The sequence below is a fragment of the Chelonoidis abingdonii genome, chromosome 7 (genome assembly GCF_003597395.2).
Source record: "Chelonoidis abingdonii isolate Lonesome George chromosome 7, CheloAbing_2.0, whole genome shotgun sequence".
In the NCBI taxonomy this organism is placed as follows: domain Eukaryota; kingdom Metazoa; phylum Chordata; order Testudines; family Testudinidae; genus Chelonoidis; species Chelonoidis abingdonii.
In genome coordinates this window covers 13,832,547-13,855,132 of record NC_133775.1, presented here as the reverse complement: position 1 = coordinate 13,855,132, position 22,586 = coordinate 13,832,547, and the positions used below count along the sequence as shown (strand labels likewise).

The 22,586-nt window shown below is 42.1% G+C and overlaps 1 protein-coding gene across 3 annotated transcripts in view; it reads left to right on the top strand.

The window, feature by feature from the left end:
* The window catches only part of USP24 (ubiquitin specific peptidase 24), a 121,561-nt gene extending 100,212 nt beyond the window's left edge, over positions 1-21,349 (top strand). The window contains exons 55-67 of one of the 3 annotated variants that reach the window (XM_075067635.1): positions 1,282-1,378; positions 4,144-4,260; positions 4,840-4,929; positions 5,270-5,372; positions 6,361-6,482; positions 6,873-6,986; positions 7,277-7,342; positions 9,927-9,993; positions 17,565-17,643; positions 18,359-18,434; positions 20,181-20,267; positions 20,602-20,712; positions 20,922-21,349. In XM_075067635.1, coding sequence (XP_074923736.1) covers positions 1,282-1,378; positions 4,144-4,260; positions 4,840-4,929; positions 5,270-5,372; positions 6,361-6,482; positions 6,873-6,986; positions 7,277-7,342; positions 9,927-9,993; positions 17,565-17,643; positions 18,359-18,434; positions 20,181-20,267; positions 20,602-20,712; positions 20,922-20,984 — 1,192 coding nt within the window. In that variant the 3' untranslated portion in view covers positions 20,985-21,349. Of the gene's footprint in view, positions 1-1,281; positions 1,379-4,143; positions 4,261-4,836; positions 4,930-5,269; positions 5,373-6,360; positions 6,483-6,872; positions 6,987-7,276; positions 7,343-9,926; positions 9,994-10,444; positions 10,475-17,564; positions 17,646-18,358; positions 18,435-20,180; positions 20,268-20,601; positions 20,713-20,921 lie in introns of those variants that run through there. The other 2 variants (XM_032766955.2, XM_075067636.1) reach the window with 2 other exon arrangements.
* Positions 21,350-22,586: the final 1,237 nt, after the last annotated feature.

The window sequence follows — 22,586 nt, the reverse complement described above, 5'->3', positions numbered from 1 at the left end:
CTTATTTCAGAATGCCTTTCATTGAGAATTCTCAAGTTATTTGTCAGTCCTCAGCTTTTTATAAAGTGGTTGTTTACAAAAGCTCTTCAGCCTAGTTAATTTCTTTCTTAGAGGCATTTACATTAAATCCTTGCAGATTGTTGTGTTTATCTTGCACTATTCCAAGGTTTCAGTGGAGATGTCCACAGCAACTCTTTTGAGCATAATAAATCCAGGCCATTGCTGGTGCTATTACAGTTTAAATGAGTGAAGAGCTCACAACTAAATACTGGCTTGTTTTGGGGTTACAAGAAAATTTTTGTTTGCATCCAAGGCTCTTTTTACATTTTAGCACATATTCCAATGTATTAGAAAGCTTCATGATCTAAGTTTAAGCATTTTCTTAATTGTATTAAATATTTAGATGATAAATCATAATTACTTTGAGGGAATAGCTCTTCAGCTGTCATACTGTATTCCCATGAATCACCTGATCGTTGTAATATATTTCTAGCTAACTAGCAGTAAAAATCACTAATTGAGGCAAGGAAATTCAAGGTTGACATTCCTTCCATAACCTTAGTTGTGAGAGAACCCCTAACTTTGAATGGCTTCTTGTTTTTCTGCACCAAACTCACTAGTGTTTAAACAAAGTTCTCTCTGAATTACCTACATGCTTCGTGGTATTTTGGATTTCATATCAGGAAGTCAGTTTGCTGGTTCTTGATCAGAAAAGGAAATATCTAGTGTTTCGGCATTTCCAAGCCACCTATCATGTAATCTAAGATGGAAAATTTAGGAGAGGAGGTGATGGTGCCAGTATGCTGTTATGAAATTGCTTCTTGGATTTTTTTTTATTGCTGGAGAAGATTGCATGGTAATCATGCCATGTATAAGATCATCCATTGGTGAAGACCACTGGGTAGGGAAAGTGTGCCAGCTCTCAGAAGTTGAGGCAAGATCCCATTTAATCACTTCTGAGTGGCCTGGAACATATGCTAGGAATCTGCTGTGCAACCGTACTGTATGCTATATATAAAAGCGCTGATTGAAGAACGTTAATGCTATATGTATAGATGTCTCTTATGAATTGTACTGTAACTTCAGTTAGGTCTTTTAAAGTGATCAAATGCAGGTTCGCTGCTCTAAAAAACTAAACATTGGCAGTTGCAATAGGAGCAAACATGAATGCAAGCCTCAGCTTTTGTCCTTTTACATGCCAAACTTCAACATGAAGTAGTAGCATAGACAAACTGAAGGTTTGATCCCAAGCTCTCTTCAGCTTCATTGTGTATTTTCCAGGACTTTCCTGCTGGAGTGCAGTGTGAGAGAGGTGCGAATTGCTGTTGCCACCATTCTTGAAAAAACTCTAGACGGTGCCTTGCTTTATCAGGATAAGGTCAGTGATATTTAATTCTGAATTAGTGTATTGATTTTTGTAATGTTATAGCTGGCACTGTATTGCCAGAAAATACCATGCACCTCTGTTAATGACCAAAGTAGAAGGTTTTAATAACCTCATTCTCCACAGTTCTTCAGCTCTTGAATCTCTTCATTTGCATTGCCTCTAGCCACGATAATGCAATGTACCCCAGTCTTGGAGTCCCAAGTTGCATATTTTGAATGTCTGGTACACATCACGGGATCTCAGCCCTCTATCTGTACGTAAATAGCAGTTAAGTTTGCTGGGGAATGACATGCACCTTAATTTTAAGGTAACAGAGGATGGAAAAGTCTCGGGAGCAAAATTAGGATTTGTACATGGCTTTCATCAATTTGAGAGAGGCCAAAATTTATTATTTAAGTTCCTAAGGTTTCTCCATGATCAGATGACTGCTACGGTTCTCTGTAATGGCCTTGAGATGGAACCTTTTGTCATAAGAACTGGGGTTAAGCAAGGATGCATTATTGCCCCAACCCTGTTTTCCACCTATTTAACAGTCATTTTTGTCCTCGTTAAAGATCACCTCCCCAATGGAGTTGACATTCAATGTAGAATGAATGGGTGGCTCTTTAATCTTCAGCGTCTCCACTCAAAGTCTAAAGTCTTCAGGGCATCTATTACTAATCTTCAGTATGCTGATGATTGTGTCATTCTCGCAGACATTGAGAATGACCTTCAGTCCATACTGGATTTTCTTGCACAAGCTTATCGAAGCCTAGACTCTCTCTCAATATTTGAGAAGACTAAAGTGCTCGATCAACTTGCTTCATGCCTTGCACATGACCCACCACAAATCACCATCGAGGGTTAGACTTTGGAGAGTGTTGAGTTACCTTGATAGCCAACTTTCTCAAAATGCAAAAATCGAGAGTGAGCTCCACCATAGGATCCAGTGCACAAGTGCTTCCTTTGGGAAATTGCTCCAATGCGTTTTCATGGACCGTGACCTACGGCAGGACACCAAGATCCAGGTCTATAAGACAGTTATTGTTCCTATACTCCTTTATGGATGCCAAGCCTGGGTGACCTATCGACAACACCTCCAGAGTTTGGAGGGATACCTCCAACAATGCTGCTAGAAGATCCTTCGCGTCAAGTGGCAAGATCGCCACACTAATGCCAGTATCCTTGCTGAAGCCAATGTCACTAGCATGGAAGCAATGATCCTCATGCCCCAGCTTCGCAGGGCTGGACATTCTGTGCAGATGCTGGACTCTCATCTCTCAAAACAAGTCCTCTACTCTCAGCTCACCCATGGTCAGAGATCCCATGGTGGTCAGAGAAAATCCTGCAAAGACACACTGAAAGTGTAGCTTAAGAAAACTGATGTGGACATCACAAGCTGGGAAGAGCAAGCTATCAACTGACCCCAATGGCATCATATCCTCCATCAGACAGTGGCCCGCTTTGAGGAGAAATGCCTTGCCCTCGAAGCTAAAAAGAGATAGGAGGAAGGAAAAAGAAATAACTTGCTCCTAGCAAGCCTCTGACCTGCCACAAAATGTGTACCTACTGCAGGGGCAGATTTGCTGTCCCAGGATCAGACTCCTGAGTCATCTCAGGACCTATATGTAAATCCATGGTAGAGATCGAGATCATCCTCGAAATTGAGGGATCACCAATCAGTCATCAATTTTAAGAGCTCAAGTTTAGGTAAAACACAGTATTCCCTATTAAAAATATATATATATATATATATTTTTATTTATTTTATATATAAAATAAATAAAAATAACATTCAAGTTTGTTGTCTCAAAGAGAAGCTATCCCCACACAAAAAAATTCCAAAACATTATTTGAAAATCATTCTTTGTCATGTTTTGATTTATTCTCTTTTGATATTACCAAGTCTGGTGTACACACATCCAGAATCTGAGTTATCTGCAACTGCTTCCCCTTCCTTATCTGAGGTCAGAAGTCTCTAACATCACTTCAGGGTACTATATTATGCTGAATATAAATGCAGTGGTGCTTAGAGGATTAACTCTGGGTGAGAGCGCCTCAGTAGGTAAGCTTTTTCAGTGTTCCTGCTTATATGCAACTGTCCCTAGTAATACCACAAGGGAGAAACCACAAGAAAATATGAATCAAGAAGTATTTTTTCTAAACAGTGTTTTTTCCAGGTGGGAAAAATGAATTTAGACATATTCTCATGGAATTGTCCTTGAGTTGTAAGAGAAATTGAGAAAATATGATCACCGTTCTGTGCTGCTAGCATACTTCCATGCATTGCCAATGGGCTTTTAAGTTAGTCTTAATTGCCAGACTGCGATTCACAGCAGAAATTAATTTCCTAACTTTGTATATGGACTTTTCAGTGAATGCTTCTGTGTGATGGATTAGGATAACTCTCTCATGGGGAGGAGGATGTTCCTACCCCTTTGGGGCCACTGTTTAGGAAGTTGTCTAATTAAACCTATAAGAACAGTCTGCTAAATGGCCCAGTGAGACAAAGCTGGCCAAATTCCATTTCTCTGAGCAAGTTCTGCTGAATGTTGATACTTTGCTTTCATTTTCATACTGTGCATAATATTACTGTCTGAAAGGGGAAAGCAGGTTTTGACTGTGCTTCATCCTGGTTTGGTTTTTCTCATCACAATAAGTACATCTGAATATAAACACAGTGATGTTAACTAGCCCTCAACCTTAATAGGGGGTGTTTTTGAATGATTTACACAGTAGACAATTGCCACTTTAATTTAAATATTACTTTTTGACAGTTAAAAAGTCTACATCAGTTGATGGAGGTGCTACTTGCTCTGTTGGATAAAGATGTTCCCGAGAACTGTAAAAACTGTGCACAGTACTTTTTCCTGTTCAACAACTTTGTACACAAGGTAACTAAATGAACTAATAGCTTTTCAAATTATTTTAATTTAAAAGGGCATGAGAAAAGGAACTGGTTTTGGATACTCTACAACCTATTTAAGAAAACAATAATGAGAACTTTCCAGAATTCAAATGAGTAAAACTCCTATCTCTGTAAAGTACATGGCTTTTGAACACTAGATTGGGACAGAAGAGTTTAGAAATACAAGCAATGTATACATGTTAAACCCTGCCTGTGTTGCTTAAGTCTAAATGCAATAATTTGACAATATTTAAAGAAATAGGCTAAAAGGTTTGCGGTGGAAAGCTGAATAGCAGAAAGGATGGTGCTGTACATCACAGCATGGTTTGTAATTGTTTTAACGGCACAAAAAGCTTACAAACCACTAAGAAGAATTTCATAAAGCATCCTTTATTCAGTGCTCTTGCTATGTGAAGGTGTAGCTTATTGGTAGAGAAACACTTCCTTTGTAAGTAGGGAATTTAGAGTCTAGCCTGTGCAGCGAATTACTTTTACTCCTAAAAAAAACGTAATTTCTTTATCTGTACAGCAATGTTTAACTTTGCATTCTGTCTTTTGACAGCAGGGTATAAGGGCTAGCAATCTTCTTCTCCAACATTCTGCTTTAAGACATATGATCAACTTTCTCCTTGGCCCCAACCGGCAAAATAACCAGGTAACACCTGAATAGCATGTATGTCGTGTGTGCTTAGGTTGACTATTCCCATATTTTTAATATGCTTAAGTCAGAGGACAGACTTTTGATGAGGTTTAAAAAGGTGTATTCCTCTGATTATTTTATCATTTTCCTTTAAATCTGTGCTTAAACTCCACCTTTGTCTGAATGAATTGATGTTTCGTAGCTGTGATGGATTGAGTGGGTTTTTATTACATGTAGTGCAGGAAGGTTTCACTGCATCCAGAGAAGAAAAAGTTATAGATGCTTGGCTTTGAATGTGTTACTACCCATGTAAGTAGGGAGTGATGTATATTTTGATCCATGCTTTGCCAAACAGAACCGCAGGTGGAGTTCAGCACAAGCTCGGGAGTTTGGATTCCTTCACAATACTGTGGCACTACTTGTTTTGCACTCTGATGTCTCCTCACAGAGGAATGTGGGTAAGAGTTACTTTTCAGTTTTTATATGGCACTTTGCTGAGATGATCTTACGTTTGTGGAGGGAACTAATTTTGTCATCACTGAGGGAAATAAATTACCTTGAACATTGAAACCAATAGTGTGTGTGAGACATACAGCAGAGCCCACGTGTTTTTCATTTGTGTACGTGTAGAGATACTTGAATATCACAGTGAACTAAAAATATGGCTAACACTCTAGGAATGTGTGAATATATCATTTTCATAGCACCCTGTCATCCATGTGTCCAAGAGAGTTTTACCAGCATGAGTGAATTAAGCTATGTCAGTCCAGTCTGGACCATGTACCAGACACAACCAGCTTTCAACTTTGTACTTTGCTTGCATTTTCCATATCCCTTTCAAAAGGATATTTAATTATTAGGTAAAGTTAAATAAGCAGTTAAGTATCCAGCCATCTGCCGCTGGAAAGACACTCCTGTTAAACTAAGTGCTGTGGAAGGGATAAAAAGACAAAATTTGGGATCCTCAGTGCTTGAAGTGGGACTTTAGAGACATCTCCTCCCTCATTTGAAAGAAAAGTTTCAGTACTGAACAGAATTGTTAAATTTGCCAAACTTTGAGATGGGATTGAGGTTTTAAAGTACTAGAAAGATGTTAAATTCTGTTTGTAACACTTGAATGTGATGGTAGAGATTGTGTTTAAAACTTGAGATAAAAGTATCCAAAGTTAATGTATGTAAGTAAACTCGTTTGCTGTGGTCTTTTAGCACTTTATTAAGTTGTCACTAGGATGCTGACGCCATAATAAATGGTTCATTTTCTGTGCTTAAGTAATTGTGTGGTGATGCGTATTGTATGTGGTGCAGCATTTGAGATGAAGGTTCTTGGAAACTATTTGCTGCCAACAGAGATTGCAGCAAACCCAACATTGTCACAGAAATGATGGTGGTTTTTGAAGTGCAGAACAGTGTTATATCCATGGGTTGTGTGTTCTGTTTTTCTTTTAGCTCCTGGTATCTTTAAACAGCGTCCACCTCTTAGCATCACTGTCTCAGGTCCACTTCTGTCCCTCCATGAAGAAGTGGAAGCCTTGTTGTTCCTGTCTGAGGGGAAGCCTTACTTACTGGAGGTAGCTATTGTGCTAAATGTCTCCACATCTTGTGTGTTTAAAAGCTGGAGTTATGTTGGTTCTTTGCAATACCACTACACTTGAGAAATAAAACAAACATTTTAGCCTTTGGAACACACATCAGAAAATATCAACTCAGCCTTTTTACACTGGGAAACTTCAGTAACATAGCTCATAAGTGGGCTGCAAGCCAAATTATTGTTGAAGGCAAGCTTAGCAGAGATGGAAAGCAGCAATGTTATGGAATGTGATTGGGGGTGGACTGACCTGGCCACTGTGGGATAGGAAGCAAAGTTACATCCCTGAAGGATACTAAAAAAATCCCATAACGCTATAACTTTTAAGAGTAACACTATAGCTGTGTTGAAATGATATGTATCTCTCCATTAGGTGATGCATGCGTTACGGGAGCTAACTGGATCGTTGTCAGTTCTCATCGAGATGGTGGTATACTGCTGCTTTTGTAACGAGCACTTTTCCTTCACGGTGCTACATTTCATCAAGGTACAAAGCTAATCAAAGTAGACTTTCAGCATATGGTCTGTTCCAGGCTTTGAACTTAGGGTTGTGTTCCAAGGGCTTTAAATATTTTTGGGGGATCTTAAGTATAGTCTGTACGCTCCTTGGAGTTTCCTTTAGGATTTAAGGTTCAAATAAATAGTTCAGTTTTTTTGTAAACTACAAACAAGGAATGTTAACTATCTCTGGTATATTTTGAACTATTACTGAATTACATCAAATTTATGCTGGTGTGTATTCTACCATCTGATGAATTTTGTTTTTCTAACATAAAGAATCAGCTGGAAACTGCCCCCCCTCATGAACTGAAGAACATATTCCAGTTACTTCATGAGATATTGGTAAGTGAAGAGTAAAGACTTGTATGTGAAGCACTGCCCAAGCAGGCTGGATTACGTTTAAATACCTGACTGAAGGAAGGCATTATTATGGTGGTCACAGTTCTGACACACACACACACACACACCTTGTAATCTTTCCTCCTTTCAACTGAGAGTTTGTCTATTGTAAACTGTGTTACTTACTCAGTATTGCAGTAGTCACTGAAATGCTACAAGTCTTGTTTTTTTCATTTTGGACCTGAAGAGAATCAGGTTCATAATTCTAAGGAATAGTAAGAGGGAAAACAGCACAATAAATGTAATGGATTTCAAGAAGGCAGACTTTACCAAATTCAGGGAGTTGGTAGGTAAGATCCTATGGGAAGCAAGTGTAAGGGGAAAAAGAGTTCAAGAGAGTTAGCAGTTTTTCAAAAAGATATTATTAAGGGCACAAGAGCAAACTCGCCCACTGCATGGGAAAGAGAGGAAGTATGGCAAGAGACCATCCTGGCTTAACCAGGAGATCTTCAATGATTTCAAAATCAGAGTCCTACAAAAAGTGGAAACTGGGTCAGATTACAGAGGATGAATATAAACAAATAACACAAGAATGTAGGGACAAAATTAGAAAGACCAAGGCACCTAACAAGATTAAATTAGCTAGAGACGTAAGAGGTAATGAGAGAACAGATACAACTTTAGATAATGTTTTCACCCCTCAGCCATGTTTAGATGCAAGAGGAAGACCAAAGATAGGATAGGCCCATTACTCACTGGGGGCGGGGGAAGGGGAACAATAACAAAATGTGGAAATGGCAGAAATACGAAATGACTTTCTTGTTTGTTTTTCACCAAAAAGTTTAGTAGCACTTAGATATCTAAGTTAATGAACACCAGTGAAAATGAAGTAGAATCAAAAGCTAAAATAGGGAAAGAACAAGTTAAAAAAATATCTAGACAAGTTAGATGTCTTCAAGTCACCAGGGCCTGATGAAATATATCCTAGGATAGTCAAGGAGCTGAGCCATTAGCGATTATCTTTGAAAAGTTATGGAAGACAGGAGAGATTCTAGAGGACTGGAAAAGAGCAAATATAGTGCCAACGTATAAAAAGGGGAATAAGGACGACCCAGGTAACTATAGACTAGTCAGCTTAAGTTCTTGGAAAGCACTTGGAAATACAATGGAGCAAATAATTGAGCAGTCAGTTTGCAAACACCTAGTGTGATGTTTGTATAATATGATAAGTAGCTGTCAGTGTGGATTTGTCAAGAACAAATCATATCAAATCAACCTGATAGCTTTCTTTGGGCTTGTCTACACCACGCAGCTGTCGCTAAAAGTCAGCATGTATAAACGTTCTTTTTTGGTACTTTGTCAGCACTGATTAGGCCTCAGCTGGAGTATTGTGTCCAGTTCTGCGTGCCCGCGTTTCGGGAAAGATGTGGACAAATTGGAGAGAGTCCAGAGAAAAGTAACAAAAATGATTTAAATGTCTAGAAAACATGACCTGTGAGAGAAGATTGAAAACATGGGTGTGTTTTTAGTCTGGAGAAGACTGAGGGGATCATAACAGTTTTCAAGTACATAAAAGGTTGTTACAAGGAGGAGGGAGAAGAATTGTTCTTCTTAACCTCTGAGGATAGGACAAGAAGCAATGGGCTTAATTGCCACAAGGGTGGTCTAGGTTGGACATTAGGAAAAACGTCTTAACTGCCAGGGTAGTTGAACAGTGGAATAAATTGCCTAGGGAGGTTGTGGAATCTCTGTTGTTGGAGATTTTTAAGAGCAGGTTAGACAGTCACCTGTCAGTGATGGTCTAGATCAGAGGTGGGCAAACTACAGCCTGCAGGCCGCTCCTGGCCCAGGAGGCTACCCCAGCCCTTCTCCTGCTGTCCCCACTCTCCCCCCTGCAGCCTCAGCTCACTCCGCTGCCGGCGCAGTGCTCTGGGCGGAAGGGCTATGAACTTCTGGGGCAGCACAGCTGCAGAGCCTGGCCTGGATCCAGTGGTCAGGCATAGCGCTGCCAGCCACCAGTGCTCCAGGCGGTGCAGTAAGGGGGCAGGGAGCGAGGGGGTTGGATAGAGGACAGGGCAGTTCGGGGGGGTGGTTGGGTGTACAGGGGCGGATAGGGGGTTGAATGGGGGCGGGGTCCCAGGAGAGCAGTCAGGAATGAGAGGGGGTTGGATGGGCCGGGGGGCGCAGTCAGGGGCAGGGGTCCTGGAGGAGGGGTGTAAGGGCCAGTGGTCCCGGGGAGGGGGGTCATCCGGGAACGGGGAGGTTGGATGAGGTGGGGGGGCGCAGATAGGAGGTGGGATCTGGGCCACGACCCCCTCCCCTAACCAGCCCTCCTTACAATTTCCAAAACCCGACACAGCCCTCAAGCCAAAAAGTTTGCGTGCCCCTCGTCTAGATAGTGCTTAGTCCTATTTTGAGTACAGGCGACTGGACTAGAAGACTTCCTGAGATCCCTTCCAGTCCTACAATTCTATGATTTAAACACAAAAATCTGAAGAACCAGAGACCATGGTTATAATGGAGACCACCTTGCAAGTACCTCTCACACAACACTAAGTTCTACCAACCCTTTTTTTTTTCTTCACAGGTTATTGAAGACCCTTTACAAGTAGAGAGGGTCAAATTTGCATTTGAGACTGAAAATGGATTGCTAGGCAAGTAGGCCTATTGTGTGAAATGTGGTAATGCTTTCCTTTGACAAATGTCCAGATAACCTATTGGTTTTTATATCTTGCTGAACTGAAGAACCTCGTAGTGAAATTGATTTCACATGTTATCCAAAAGCAGAGCATGAGAATATCATGGTGATAGACGGGAGGAAATGGACTCTTATTTCTCCCAAACAAAACAAATCATTGAGCTGATAGAGGAATGGAGCACACGTACATCAGGGAAGGCCATTCAGAGTTCAAATCAGGTCCAAACTATTGGGGGGTGAGTGTACACATAAATATATAGTGTACACATAAATATATAGTATTGTCATAAAGGTTCTCTCCCTGGCCCCGTACTGCAATGTAGTCCTTGCACTGGAGACCAGGAGGAAAAGCAGTTAGTATATAGGAAGCAACCTATATACTAACAACATTTTTGGCCTTTCCCTAGGGGGAAAAAAAGATGTGAAGAAAATGTGAAGTAAGTGAAAGAGATGAGAATTTCTCTCAGTTGGCTGGTTGACTTTCAACCCAGTTGCACAACAGACTCCTCGAGAGAGTCTCCTCCTTACACATCTTAATACTTTTGCTGCCTCCTCCAGTCTTCCTCCCTTATGAATGTGGTGACCCCTGTTCTGATTCAGTAATCTTACCAACGACTGGATGCATGCATCCTGCCTTTAAAAGTGTGTAAGCCTGTATGCAGGCCTTAGCTCATCTCCAGGTGTTCTGATCCTGCTGAATCAGAGGGCTGGTATCTGAATGCAGGCTCTCCATAGCTAAGGTGGTTTCCCCCGCCCCCTGCTCCATGAGTCAAGGTTCTTTCCCCCAAAGCTTCTCTGACCTGGAAGGTAAAGTGTGGGAGAAGGAGGGCAACAGCCCTAATCTCCTGTGGAATGATAAAACCTTCTCTTACTATAGGGGATGTGACACATACACATACAGCCCCATCCCAGATTTGGTTCTAATGTGAGCTGCTCTCCCCTTCTAATAATGGTATTACCAAGAGCTCTCCCCAGTCAGCAAGTTGCTGAGCCCTTCCCCACCCACATGGACTCCTTTGCCACAGAGCTCTTGGAAACGGTGGGAAAGAAATCTTCTACCACTGTGGTTTTGTAAGTAGGATTCTCCAAGGGTGTTGCAGCTTTTCTGTCCGGATGTCGAGGAAAATTTGTTCAAGGATCTCGTACCGTAACAGCTGCGGGGCTATCCCTTCTTCTCAGGTGTGAGTTTGAACATCATTCCCCCTCATGGTGTCTTTCATGCTTCATTTGTCATGAAATCTTACTGTCCTTGGCCACATGGACAAGATCCTACTATTGATATGAGGATAACTAAGTTAAACCTGGAATTCCTAGAAACTGTTCAGATACTTCACAGACTTCATTACTGTGCTCTCTACTGTTGTTAAGACCACAAAGCCATTTACAAAACAACCTTTGGGTAACAAGTCCACTTCTGGCAGATCCTGGAATCCTTTCTTGCAACCTCTGCTCAGGGTAGATTATTTAAAACAAATTGATTTAAATCATCAGTTGGCAACCATTAAAACATGCTGATTTGCAACTAAATATAGCCTTTGTACTAAATTTGGTATTTCTTTAGCTAGCCAAGGGGATATGCTATATCTATATACATATATTTAAATTTAAGCAAGTATAGAGCTTAAATACATTTATTCAGATTCATATTTTTTTACATCTATTACGTTAGAAAATGTGATAACACATTTCTTCTTTACTTGATTCTTTAATTCAGGATTTGCATCAAACTGGATGAAAATTGGACTTCAAATGCGCAAAAAAAAAATTTAAATAGTTTTATTTAACTACCAAACAGTTTTATGTGCTGATAAGAAAAAATCAAGTAACAATGTTTTGCATTTAAAACCAACTGATTTATTAAACAATATAAGTATCTGTGGTTAATTAATTGAACTGGCTGTTTCTGGTCTCCATGTCCTTCATGCTTTAGAACCTATGTTACAGCCTAACTTACAATCATTATTAAAATCCTTTACATTAAACCACTGAACTGGTGGAAGCTACTAGAACAGAGTTTGTTGAAGTGCTAAACCAGCTTTTGTCAGCTATTTGTAGGTGCAGAGAGAATATTTTCTTTGTTGCAGCTTTTTCAGCTAGTTCAATTCAGTGACTCATTCATTCAGAGTTAAGAAACCAGCTGGGAGTTGAAAAAGCAGGAAAGCTTGTTTTCCTCTTCCAATTTCTGAGTAAGAACTAGGTGTGAGAGGATGCAGAACTACTAGTTGTTATCATTTCAAATTCAATTTTAAATGGTTATTTTAAAGAAAAATGTGTTTTATTTAATTCAACAAAATCTGATTTTTTTTAAAAAAATTAACATATTTTTATCCAGCTTGACTCCATTGTGGGATGCAGAGACAAGAAACTTAACAACATAGGAAAATTACTGACTTGCTCATCCTCCATTAAGGGGTTCCTGGGTGATTAATTTTGCTTTTATTTATATATTGAGGAGTTAGACATTGCTTTAGAAAAACAACAAGGAGTCTGGTGGCACCTTAAAGACTAACATTTATTTGGGCATAAGCTTTCGTGGATAAATAAGCTTTTGTGGGTAAAAAACTGTGTGGATCTGAAGACGTGGGTTTTTCACACATGAAAGCTTATGCCCAAATAAATCTGTTAGTCTTTAAGGTACCACCAGGATCCTCGTTGTTTTTGTGGATACAGACTAACATGGCTACCCCTCTGATAATTGCTTTAGAAGTTTTAGCTCCAGTTGGAATATGGTGAGCTGGGGTCCTTTATCCTGGTTTTGATTGTTAATTTGCTTCCTGGTAGATGGAACCATGTAAAAATCTATAGTAGGATGGATAGGAGGAAGATAACAGTATTACCAGAGATTTACAGCTTGTATGTAAACTGCTGTTTGAAATCCAGGTACAGTGCATAAAATAATTGCCTGCAGTTTTACTTTGATCTAGTTTAGACAAAAAGGAGGGTTCAGATAAACTGTAAGAGAATCTTGAGCAAAATTAGTACTGTTAGCGTGAATATTTTACAAATGTCTAACATTTCTGAAAGCTCTAATAAATTATAGAATGCCAGAATTTTTTGCTTTAGCCTGATATTTTCAATCCAATTTGTAGCTGTTTGTATCACAAAACTGTGTGTGAATTATGTTTTAAATATTTCTGTTCTTCGAAGGCTTGCTCACATCAATTCCATTCTAGGTTGGCCTGTGCCCATGTTCACAGTCAGAAATTTTTGCCTTGGCAGTATCCGTAGGGCCAGCTGTGGTGCTCCCTTGAATGCCACGTTCATGCATCAGTATATCGGGCCCTGCCAGCCCTACCTCCTCTCAGTTCCTTCTTACCACCCATGGTGGTTAGTTGGAGCACCTTTCCTTGCATAGCAAGGGCTAGTGATTTCATCTCTTCTGACTTAGAGCCTTAGGGCCTTGTAAATAGTTTGTTTATAGTAGTTAGTCTTCAGTAGTTGTTAAATGTTGTTAGGAGTCAGAAGTTAGTCCCAGCGGGGACTTCACACCAGGCAGGGCATGCCCCAGTTTCCCAGGTTTAAGCCCTGTACGGACTTTTAACAGGCCTATGCCTGTAAGTGACCCCCACACCAGCTGCCTCAAATGCTTGTGGGAATCACATGTGAAGAACAAGTGTCATATTTGTAAAAAATGTCGACCCAGGACTCAGAGCAGGATATTCATTTGCAGGCTCTCCTCATGGAGGCTGTCCGTTGTCCGGCTTCCGAGCCATCCCGCCAAGACTCGCCCAGTACCTTGGCCTCAGTGAGTAGCGCACCCCCTGCACCAGGCTCCACCCAGCACTGCTCCCTGTTTCTGGTGCCTAGAAAGAAAACAAAGAAGCACGACTCCTCGGAACTGGGCTAGAAAGGCCATCGGGCAGAGGACCCAGTTTGGGCCGCCCTGCCACTCCAAAGCCATGTGGACATGCCTCCCCTGTCAGGGCCCTTAGCCCCAGAGGATCCACCACTGACTCCTGGGACCAGTAGGGACCCAAACTCCTGATTGTATCGACACCTTCCCAAGCTCTCCCAGTGCCAAGAGAGCAGAGGCCTCCGCCTGCACCACCTTGGCAGCACGGCCACTGGCCTTATTGGAGTGCATAGGACATGCTGGTCATGATGATGCCCCCTTCACACCGCTCCTCTGCTGCTGCCTCGGCGCAACAGTTGGCACCGGCAGCACCAAACTCGGTTCATGAGTCGCACTCAGAGGTTGGGGTAGAGGAGACTGCACCCACCCCTAAACCTCCCTCTCCCACAGGGGACGATGTCCCAGGGCCTTCCCCAGTGGTACAGTCATCTCTTGATCCCTGGACAAGGCGGGTCACAGGACTCTCATGGGCCAGCCCATCTGATGACTTTAAAGAACACCAGGCCCTGTTTCAATGGGTGGCTGAGAACTTGGGCCTAGAGGTGGAAGAGATAGTCGAGCAGGCGGACACTTTGTTCAACATCCTCTCAGCCTCTACCCCGGCCCGTGTTGCACTACCAGTGCATGATGGAGTCCTCAAAATTGCCAAGGCCCTCTGGCAAACCCCGTCTTCTATCCATCTCATCTCCAGAAGGGACGAAAAGAAGTACTTTATCCTGGCCAAAGTACCTTTATACCCACCCATCTCTGGGCTCACTGGTTGTGTCTGTGGCCAACAATAAAGACAAGCAGGGGCACACCAGCTCAACTCCCAAAAATAGAGGCCAAAAAACTGGACCTTTTTGAGAGGAAAATGCATTCCTCTGTCAGCCTGCAATTCCAGGTGGTGAACCATCAGGCCCTCTTGGGCAGGTACAATTTTAATTTATGGGACTCCCTCCATAAGTTCCAGGAGTCCATCCCAAAAGGGTTTGGCCCAAGAATTCAGCACCCTGGTGAAGGAAGGCACCACAGCGGCTAGTTGCTCCCCCCCAAATGGCGTAGGACATGGCGGACTCAGCGGTTACAGTGGTCGCGGTGGTTAAGAGGCGCAGGTCCTGACTTCAGACCCCGGCCTGTCCCAAGAGATGCAGACCTTGATCCAGGACCTCCCCTTCGATGGAAATAGTGTCTTCTCTGAACAAATGGATGTGAGGCTGCATGGGTTGAAGGGCTTTCAGACCACGCTTCGCTTGCTGGGTATGCATACACCACGGTCTTCACAGAAGCCATTCCAGCCACCCCTGCTACCAAGGCCTTGGCAGCCTCAGGTGTCGGGTCTGCTGAGAAACATCCTCCCACGCACCTAGCAAAGCATCCCGAGGGCCAGAAGCACTCGTTTTGAGAGTGCGATCAAGAGAGATTCCTCCATCAATTCCCCGGATCCACCCTGTCCTTTCCTCAAACGTCTTCATCCCTACCGTTCGGCCTGGTTGTGGGTCACCTCAGACCACTGGGTGCTGGACATAGTATCTTGGTGCTATACCCTGCTGGTTGTGGGACCGTCTGGCCCTCCACATGAACATCAGGGAGCTCAGAGCAATTCACCTGGCCTGCCAGGCTTTCCTGCCCCACCTGAAGGGTAAAGTAGTGCAGGTCCTGATGGACAATACTGCCGTGATGCATGACATCAGCATGCAGGGTGATTCCCAGTCTTTGGCCCTTTATCAAGAAGCTCTCCACTTTGGGGATTTTTATGTGCTGCATGCCACTCATTTGATAGCCACACACCTGCCTGGGACCAGGAACGTCCTAGCAGATCACATCAGGAGCACTTTCTCCTCTTGCCACGAGTGGTCGCTTCATCCGGAGGTGGTAAGCATAATCTTCCAGAGGTTGGGGACTCCCCAGGAGGACCAGTTTGCATCCAGGCAGAACAGAAAATGCTGCGCGTTCTGTTCGATTCAAGGAATGGGCTGGGGCTCCCTATCAGACCCCTTTCTCATTCCATGGTCAGGGGCACTGATGTATGCCTGCTCACCAGTGCTGCTGATTCACAGAGTCCTTGCGAAGATCAGGCAAGACAGGGAGAAAGTTATCTTAATAGCCCCCGCGTGGCCTCGCGAGCACATTGCTGAGCCTTTCAGTAGCCGCCCCGCTACAGCTGTCCCTCTGGCCACATCTGCTGTCACAGAACCACAGCAGCCTTTTGCATCCGAACCAGTGCGGTGCTGTACTTGACAGCTTGGCTACTGCATGGTTAAGCGTGGGAGAAAGGACATGGGCCGAGCATGTCCAACAGGTCTTTCTGAATAGCAGGAACCCTCCATCAGAGCAACTTACCTGGCCAAATGAAAAAAATTCACATGTTGGACCTTAGAACAGCGTATTCGGACTGAGCAGGCCCTGCTGTAGGAGATCCTGGATTATCTGTTGCACCTCAAACTCCAAGATTTGGCCTTATCATTGAACAAAGTCCACCTGACCGCTAACACCGCTTTCCATCCTTTGTTCCAAGACAGATCCGTCTTCGCTCGCAACATGACAGCACAGTTTTTGAAAGTTCTGGAGCGTCTCTACCCTCGCATCCAGGATCCCATCCCTCCCTGGGACCTGAATCTCATGCTGTCGAGACTCATGGGGTTTCCGTTTGAGCCGCTGGCTTCCTGCTGTCTCCTGCTTCTCTCCTGGAAGGTCTCGTTCCTGGTTGCGATAACATTGGCCCACAGAGTGCCCACGATCAGGGTGCTTACTTTGGAGCCACCCTATACGGTGTTCTGCAAGGATATGGTCCAACTGCGACCGCACCCAGTATTTCTGCCGAAGGTCGTTTCCAAGTTTCAGACTGGCCAGGATATATACTTATCAGTCGTCTTTCCAAAGGCTCATGCATCAGATGAGGAGTGCAGGATATGCGCCCTGGACGTCAGGAGGGCACTGGCCTTCTACACAAATAGAACAAAGCTGTTCCAGATGTCATTGCAGTTGTTCGTTGCAGTGGCAGACAGAATAAAAGGTTGTCCAGTGTCTGCTGAGAGAATTTCATACTGGATCACAGCCTGCATCCGTTACTGCTATGAGCGGGCGAAGGTGCCTCCACCAGCGATCATGACAGCACACTCGACTAGCGCACAAGTGTTGTCAATGGCCTTCCTGGCACAGGTATCAATCCAAGACATCTGTAGGGCCTCTACCTGATCTTCTGTCCACATATTCGCATCTCATTCTAGACTTACCCAGCAATCTTAAGATGACACTGGCTTTGGCAGAGCAGTGCTGCAAGCTGCAAGATCGTGAACTCTGAGCCCACCTCCATTGATACTTACTGCTTGTGAGTCACCTATAATGGAATCGACATGAGCAAGCACCCAAAGAAAAGTTACCTACTTTTCGTAACGGTTGTTCTTCGAGATGTGTTGCTCATGTCCGTTCCATTACCCTCCCTTCTGCCCCTCTGTTGGAGTTACCAGCAAGACGGAACTGAGAGCCCGTGGGGCTGCTGGCCCCTGATATACTGATGCATGAGCACGGCACTCAAGAGGGTGCCACAGGTGGCCCTTCGGATACAGCTGAGGCAAAAATCTCTGACCTCGCATGTGGGCGCGCACACACCTAAAATGGAATGACATGAGCAACATATCTCAAAGAACAACAGTTACAAAAAGGTTGGTAACTTTTTTTCCCTCTCATTCCAGCCTTGATGCACCATAGTAACCATGTGGACAGCAGTCGTTGCTATCAGTGTGTCAAGTTCCTTGTTACTCTTGCTCAGAAGTAAGTAATGGTAAAAGAAAGTGAAAAGTTCATGTTAATCTCTCCATAGTAACAACCTCACAAATTGTCACCTGTAGGCTGGGTTACTGTAATGCAGTTGAAGTTCAGAGGCCTGCTCTTGAAGTCTACTTAAGTTTTCTGGATCTCTTGAAAATGAGGTGCTAGGTTCCCTTGAGATGGATTGAAGTTGTGTGTAGAGTATTTTTAAATCTGCTAGTCACTGAGTTGGATTTCTCCTGCCACAGATGATGATACCAACATCGAAAGCCAAAGCAGGAGAGCTGCATTCTGTAGTGTTTAAGGCAATTGTCAGTTCTTGCATGCGAAATGCAGGTTTCTGGAAGATAAATATAAGGAAGGATTTCAGATCTTTCATGTAAAAATGTTCGAGTTTTTAAGTCTAATCATGTATTCTGTTAATAAAAGGTTTAAAAATGTATGCTCTTAGTTCACCTTTAACTTACTTATGTAATAGACTATCTGATGTAAATTTCATTCAGTGTTATTTGTGTATCACTAAGCCAGTTAATTTATTATAGCATTGTCTTCACAACAAAAAAAAAAAAAAAAGTGTTCACAACAATGACATATAGGAAAGACCGTGACTGACTTGGTTCTTGCAATGTGTGAAAAGGAAGGAGCATTCTTTGAATTTCAGATTTAGCGGAAAAGATTGCCTTTATTGTGGATAATAAATATGCTCTCAATTTCCAAGGTGCCCTGCTGCTAAAGATTATTTCAAGGAGAATTCTCATCATTGGAGCTGGGCTGTACAGTGGCTACAGAAGAAGGTAATTTGGCTGGGGCAATATTATGGAGAGACTGTCTGTCTTCTCTTCCTTGTTACATTTGTAGATTTCTGTTATAAGTTGATCTATGTGAATTTTTTTTAATTTAATTTTTGTTGACCCAAAACTATTCACAAATTTCCCCTGATAGTTTAGGCTGGGGAAAGGTTTTCACGATCAGCTTCAGAAAACTGTCTCTATGTGTCTGTCCTTCCATTTATAACTGTTACTCCAGTAGTTAGGACACTTGTCTGGGATGTGGGAGACCCACGTGGGAATCCCTGATCTGGAACAGGAACTTGAACACAGATCTCCCTCCCAGGCAAGCAGCCTAGCCATCAGGCTCTAGACTAGTCTGTGGTAGATTGCTCTCTTTCCTGTTGAAGGTTTCCATTTTGTATAAATACGTAAATATTCAGTTGAGCAGGTGAATGTCCTAACCAATGGGCTCTAGGCTATTCTGTTGTCAATCTCCACAGTTCCACTTTGTGTAAATCTATAAATATTCGTTGGACTAAAGAGAGAGAATGTTGCCTGGTGATTAAGACACTCACATGGTAGGTAGGAGATATGGATTCAGATCTTTTCTTCCCAAATCAGAAAATATTTTGATTTTCCTGAACTGACCGGGGGGATGTCCCTGATTTTTTGGGTTCGCTGGCCAAAATGAAAAATCAGTCATTCGCCCAGCTCTAATTATAAGCTCAAATCTGCCCTTGCTGTATTTTTGGAATAGGCATGGATTTCATCTTGGTTTCTGTGATCATTATTATGACAGAGTGCAAGTTTATCCTGGAATTGCAAGTAGCATTATGACATGGCTAAATGGATACATTTGGAAAAGTCACTTTATTTGGCTCCTTACTTTAAAATAGAAAGGATTGTGTGCACACAAATGTACACATAGGTAGCAGTAAAGAAAACTCGTGCATAGTTTTTATAAATTAGAATATTTTTTTTAAATCAGTGCTGATCCCCATGACTAATGTCCCTCCCCATGAGGAAAGCCAGCATTGGAAGCTTTCAGAGGCTGAAGTTCAATGTAGAAAATCCAGTATGGAAACCTTCCCTTGCCAGCATACTGGTGCAGGGAGCCACCTTCCACTGGAGATTTCTTGCAACCCGTGGTGGTTCAACACAGAAAAATGTATGCATTAAACAGACACCACTGTCCTCTCAATTTCTACTGCCATGGCCAGGAACTCTAGCTCCCAGCTAATGCAGGTCAGGCAATGGCTCTCCAGTACTCAAAGACGCTTCAGTGTGAAGGTCAGTAAAACCAGTCCATGTTCTGCTTCTGCAGTCCAGATTAGGCCATGGTCTCTCTGCAAGCACTGCATGGGGTATCATTGCTGTTGAATAATCCGAGACACTCTCCAGCTGCAAAAACCTCCATCTTTTTCCGACAGCTTTTACAAGGCAGTTATGTTGCCAGTGCAGAAACTGCACCATACTGAAAATTGAAAATGTGGTGTAACAGGCATGAAATGAAATTTGCTATAAAAATAGAACAGTATTACTGTACTGCTATTATACATCTTGGCTTTGGTGCCTTTTAATGAATTAAATAAGAATGTTTCAGTGATGCGGACACAGGCTGTCCAGTGTGCTGCACAGGTATGCCACAGATTTGGGGAGCCTTGCCACAGGCTTTTTGGCCCATCCTGCTGTGGAACCTACAAGCGAGGCCTTAGGCATGTAATGTGTTTCTGCTGCTCAGGTTTAATTTCTACTTTGGTTTTTATTTAGATGTCGGAACACTATTGGGCTCCACAGAGTAATGTGTCCAATGAAACATCCACTGCAAAAACCTTCCAGCGCACTATTTCAGCGCAGGTACGTGTCATAATCACAAGAGGTAGTGTTATATTATTTTCATTTCCCCTTCCTACTCCTTGCTGACCAGCCATTTTCTTGGCATCTTATTATAGACAGGTGGACTTAAGTGCATTCTTCCTGTGGAGGTTGGATCTTAAGTCTGTTCCTGGTTACAGTGGGCACCCTTAAGTGAATCCACGTGGTTACCTTGGTTACATCCTCCCAAACTATGGCAGGTCTATTAGCATGTGATCAATATTGGCAGATTTTGAGCTTTTAATTACGATAATTGAATGAATGGGGAATGTGGCCTTTTTGGCATCTAACTTCCTGAATTTCCATTCTACCCTAGGACACGCTGGCATATGCCACAGCCCTGTTGAATGAGAAAGATCAATCAGGAAGCAGTAATGGATCAGAGAGTAGTCCAGCCAATGAGAATGGAGACAGGTATCTACAACAGGTAAATAAAATAATAATCCTCTCATGTTAAGAATTCATGGTGGGCTTCACACTAAGAATTCCCTGTACTGCATATTTACTTAATGGCTGCATTTTAAAGATGTGATACAGACAAAATAACCCTGACAGCAATCAGGGTGCTAAGGTTTCACTGGTTACCTTTTAAAGAATAACGTGTGCACTACCATCATTATTTTTGTGTGTTGAAAGGGCTCGGAGTCTCCCATGGTGATTGGTGAGCCTAAAAGTGACCTTGACGACGTTGACCCTTAGAAGATATCTACGAACTCAAGAGCAAGAGTTAAACTGAAATATTTAATGCCTGGCACCTTTTTGAAACTGGAGTCCCATCACTTACACCTTCAGAGGAATCTGGAGAGAAAATGCTTTAAGAATCAATGGCACCTCTGAAGTAGTTTTGTTTCCTTCAAAGTTCAAAGCATTCTTCATCTGTGGAGGTTTAGGAACTTTAATGCTGCAAAGAACTCCTGTGGTAGCTAGTGTGATTGTCCAGACAGGATAAAAGTTTGTCAAGATTTTATCAAATACAAAAAAAGCTAGTGGTTGAAATTTTTATTATGTGAACATTAAATGAGTGAATGTAAAACTGTTGCTTTTTCTGTGATGCTGCAAAAAAAGAGATTCTTTTGGGTTTTATACAGGAAAAAAAAATCAGTCTGCCTTTAGGTATGGAGGGCACATTTTTAATCTTTCTGATAATATTGAATAGGAATATTCAAAATTATGTGAAGATGTGTGATGACTTACATTTACATTGTAAAATATTAGTTTAAAAATCAGTCTACACAAGGACCTTTGTATTTAATATGTCTCCCCGCTCGTTTGTATAGCGCCTGACAGAGGGGTCACGGAGAGAGCTCTCAAAGATTGTGATTCCTTATAGAATGACTTTGGCACAAGAACTCTGGAACTGGTGAGCTTTTTCTGATAACCTTCTGATGTCAAATTGGGAAGAGCAATAAAAAAAGCTTTGTTTTCTCTAGTACCAGGTGTGTATGAAATGACATAGGTGGATTTAAAAAAAAAAATTAATGTTTAAAAAGAAAAAAAGCACTTTAAGATTGAATTGTTGCAGTTTGACTCCATTAAATCATCTTTTTAAGACTTGGAGACATATTGAATAAACTGTAGTCTTAATAATGTGATCTGCAATCATTTGCTTTTGCTTTGAAGTTACTGAGAAAGTTGGTATTGGTTGTATATGATGAATAATTCCCTGAGTGAGTTGGAGACATTTTTGTGTGGATTTTATAATAATTTTAATGCAGGGAAAGAATGATTTGGCTTCGTGTTTTCACTTGACCAGGCAACATTTAAAATACCACAGCTAGGTTTATTGGCTCATAAATAACTGGAAACCAGTTGAACTACCTGAGCAGAGTTTTGGTTTCCATGTTGAATGCAATTCAGTCATTTCTAGTAGCTCGGGATACTCACTACTTTTGTGCCAGTTGAGTTTTCATATTTGTACATTTTGCATTTTCAGTTTGTCACATTGTCCGCACTGCTTTTGCCTTTATTTATGGATTCTGCCTTACTTTAAAAAAAAAAAAAAAAAAAAAAAATGCACAGAAATGGGGGAAATCTTAAGGAGTGCCTGCGTACCTCCAAAATGGATACATTTGCCAAGTCAAAGGCACAACCAGCCAAAAAGTGCCTTTTTCCTTTTATGTACTATTGTCAAAACACAAACTGGCAGATGGCTTTTCACTATTGTGCACTAATCTTGAAATTAACCAGTCATTTCATTGTTGAAGCAACCATCCGATAGGATTTACGCTGTACAGCTCTATAACTTATTGCAGATTAGAGAACCCAAGTCAGAAACTGCCTGTTCAAAATAAGGATGGCATT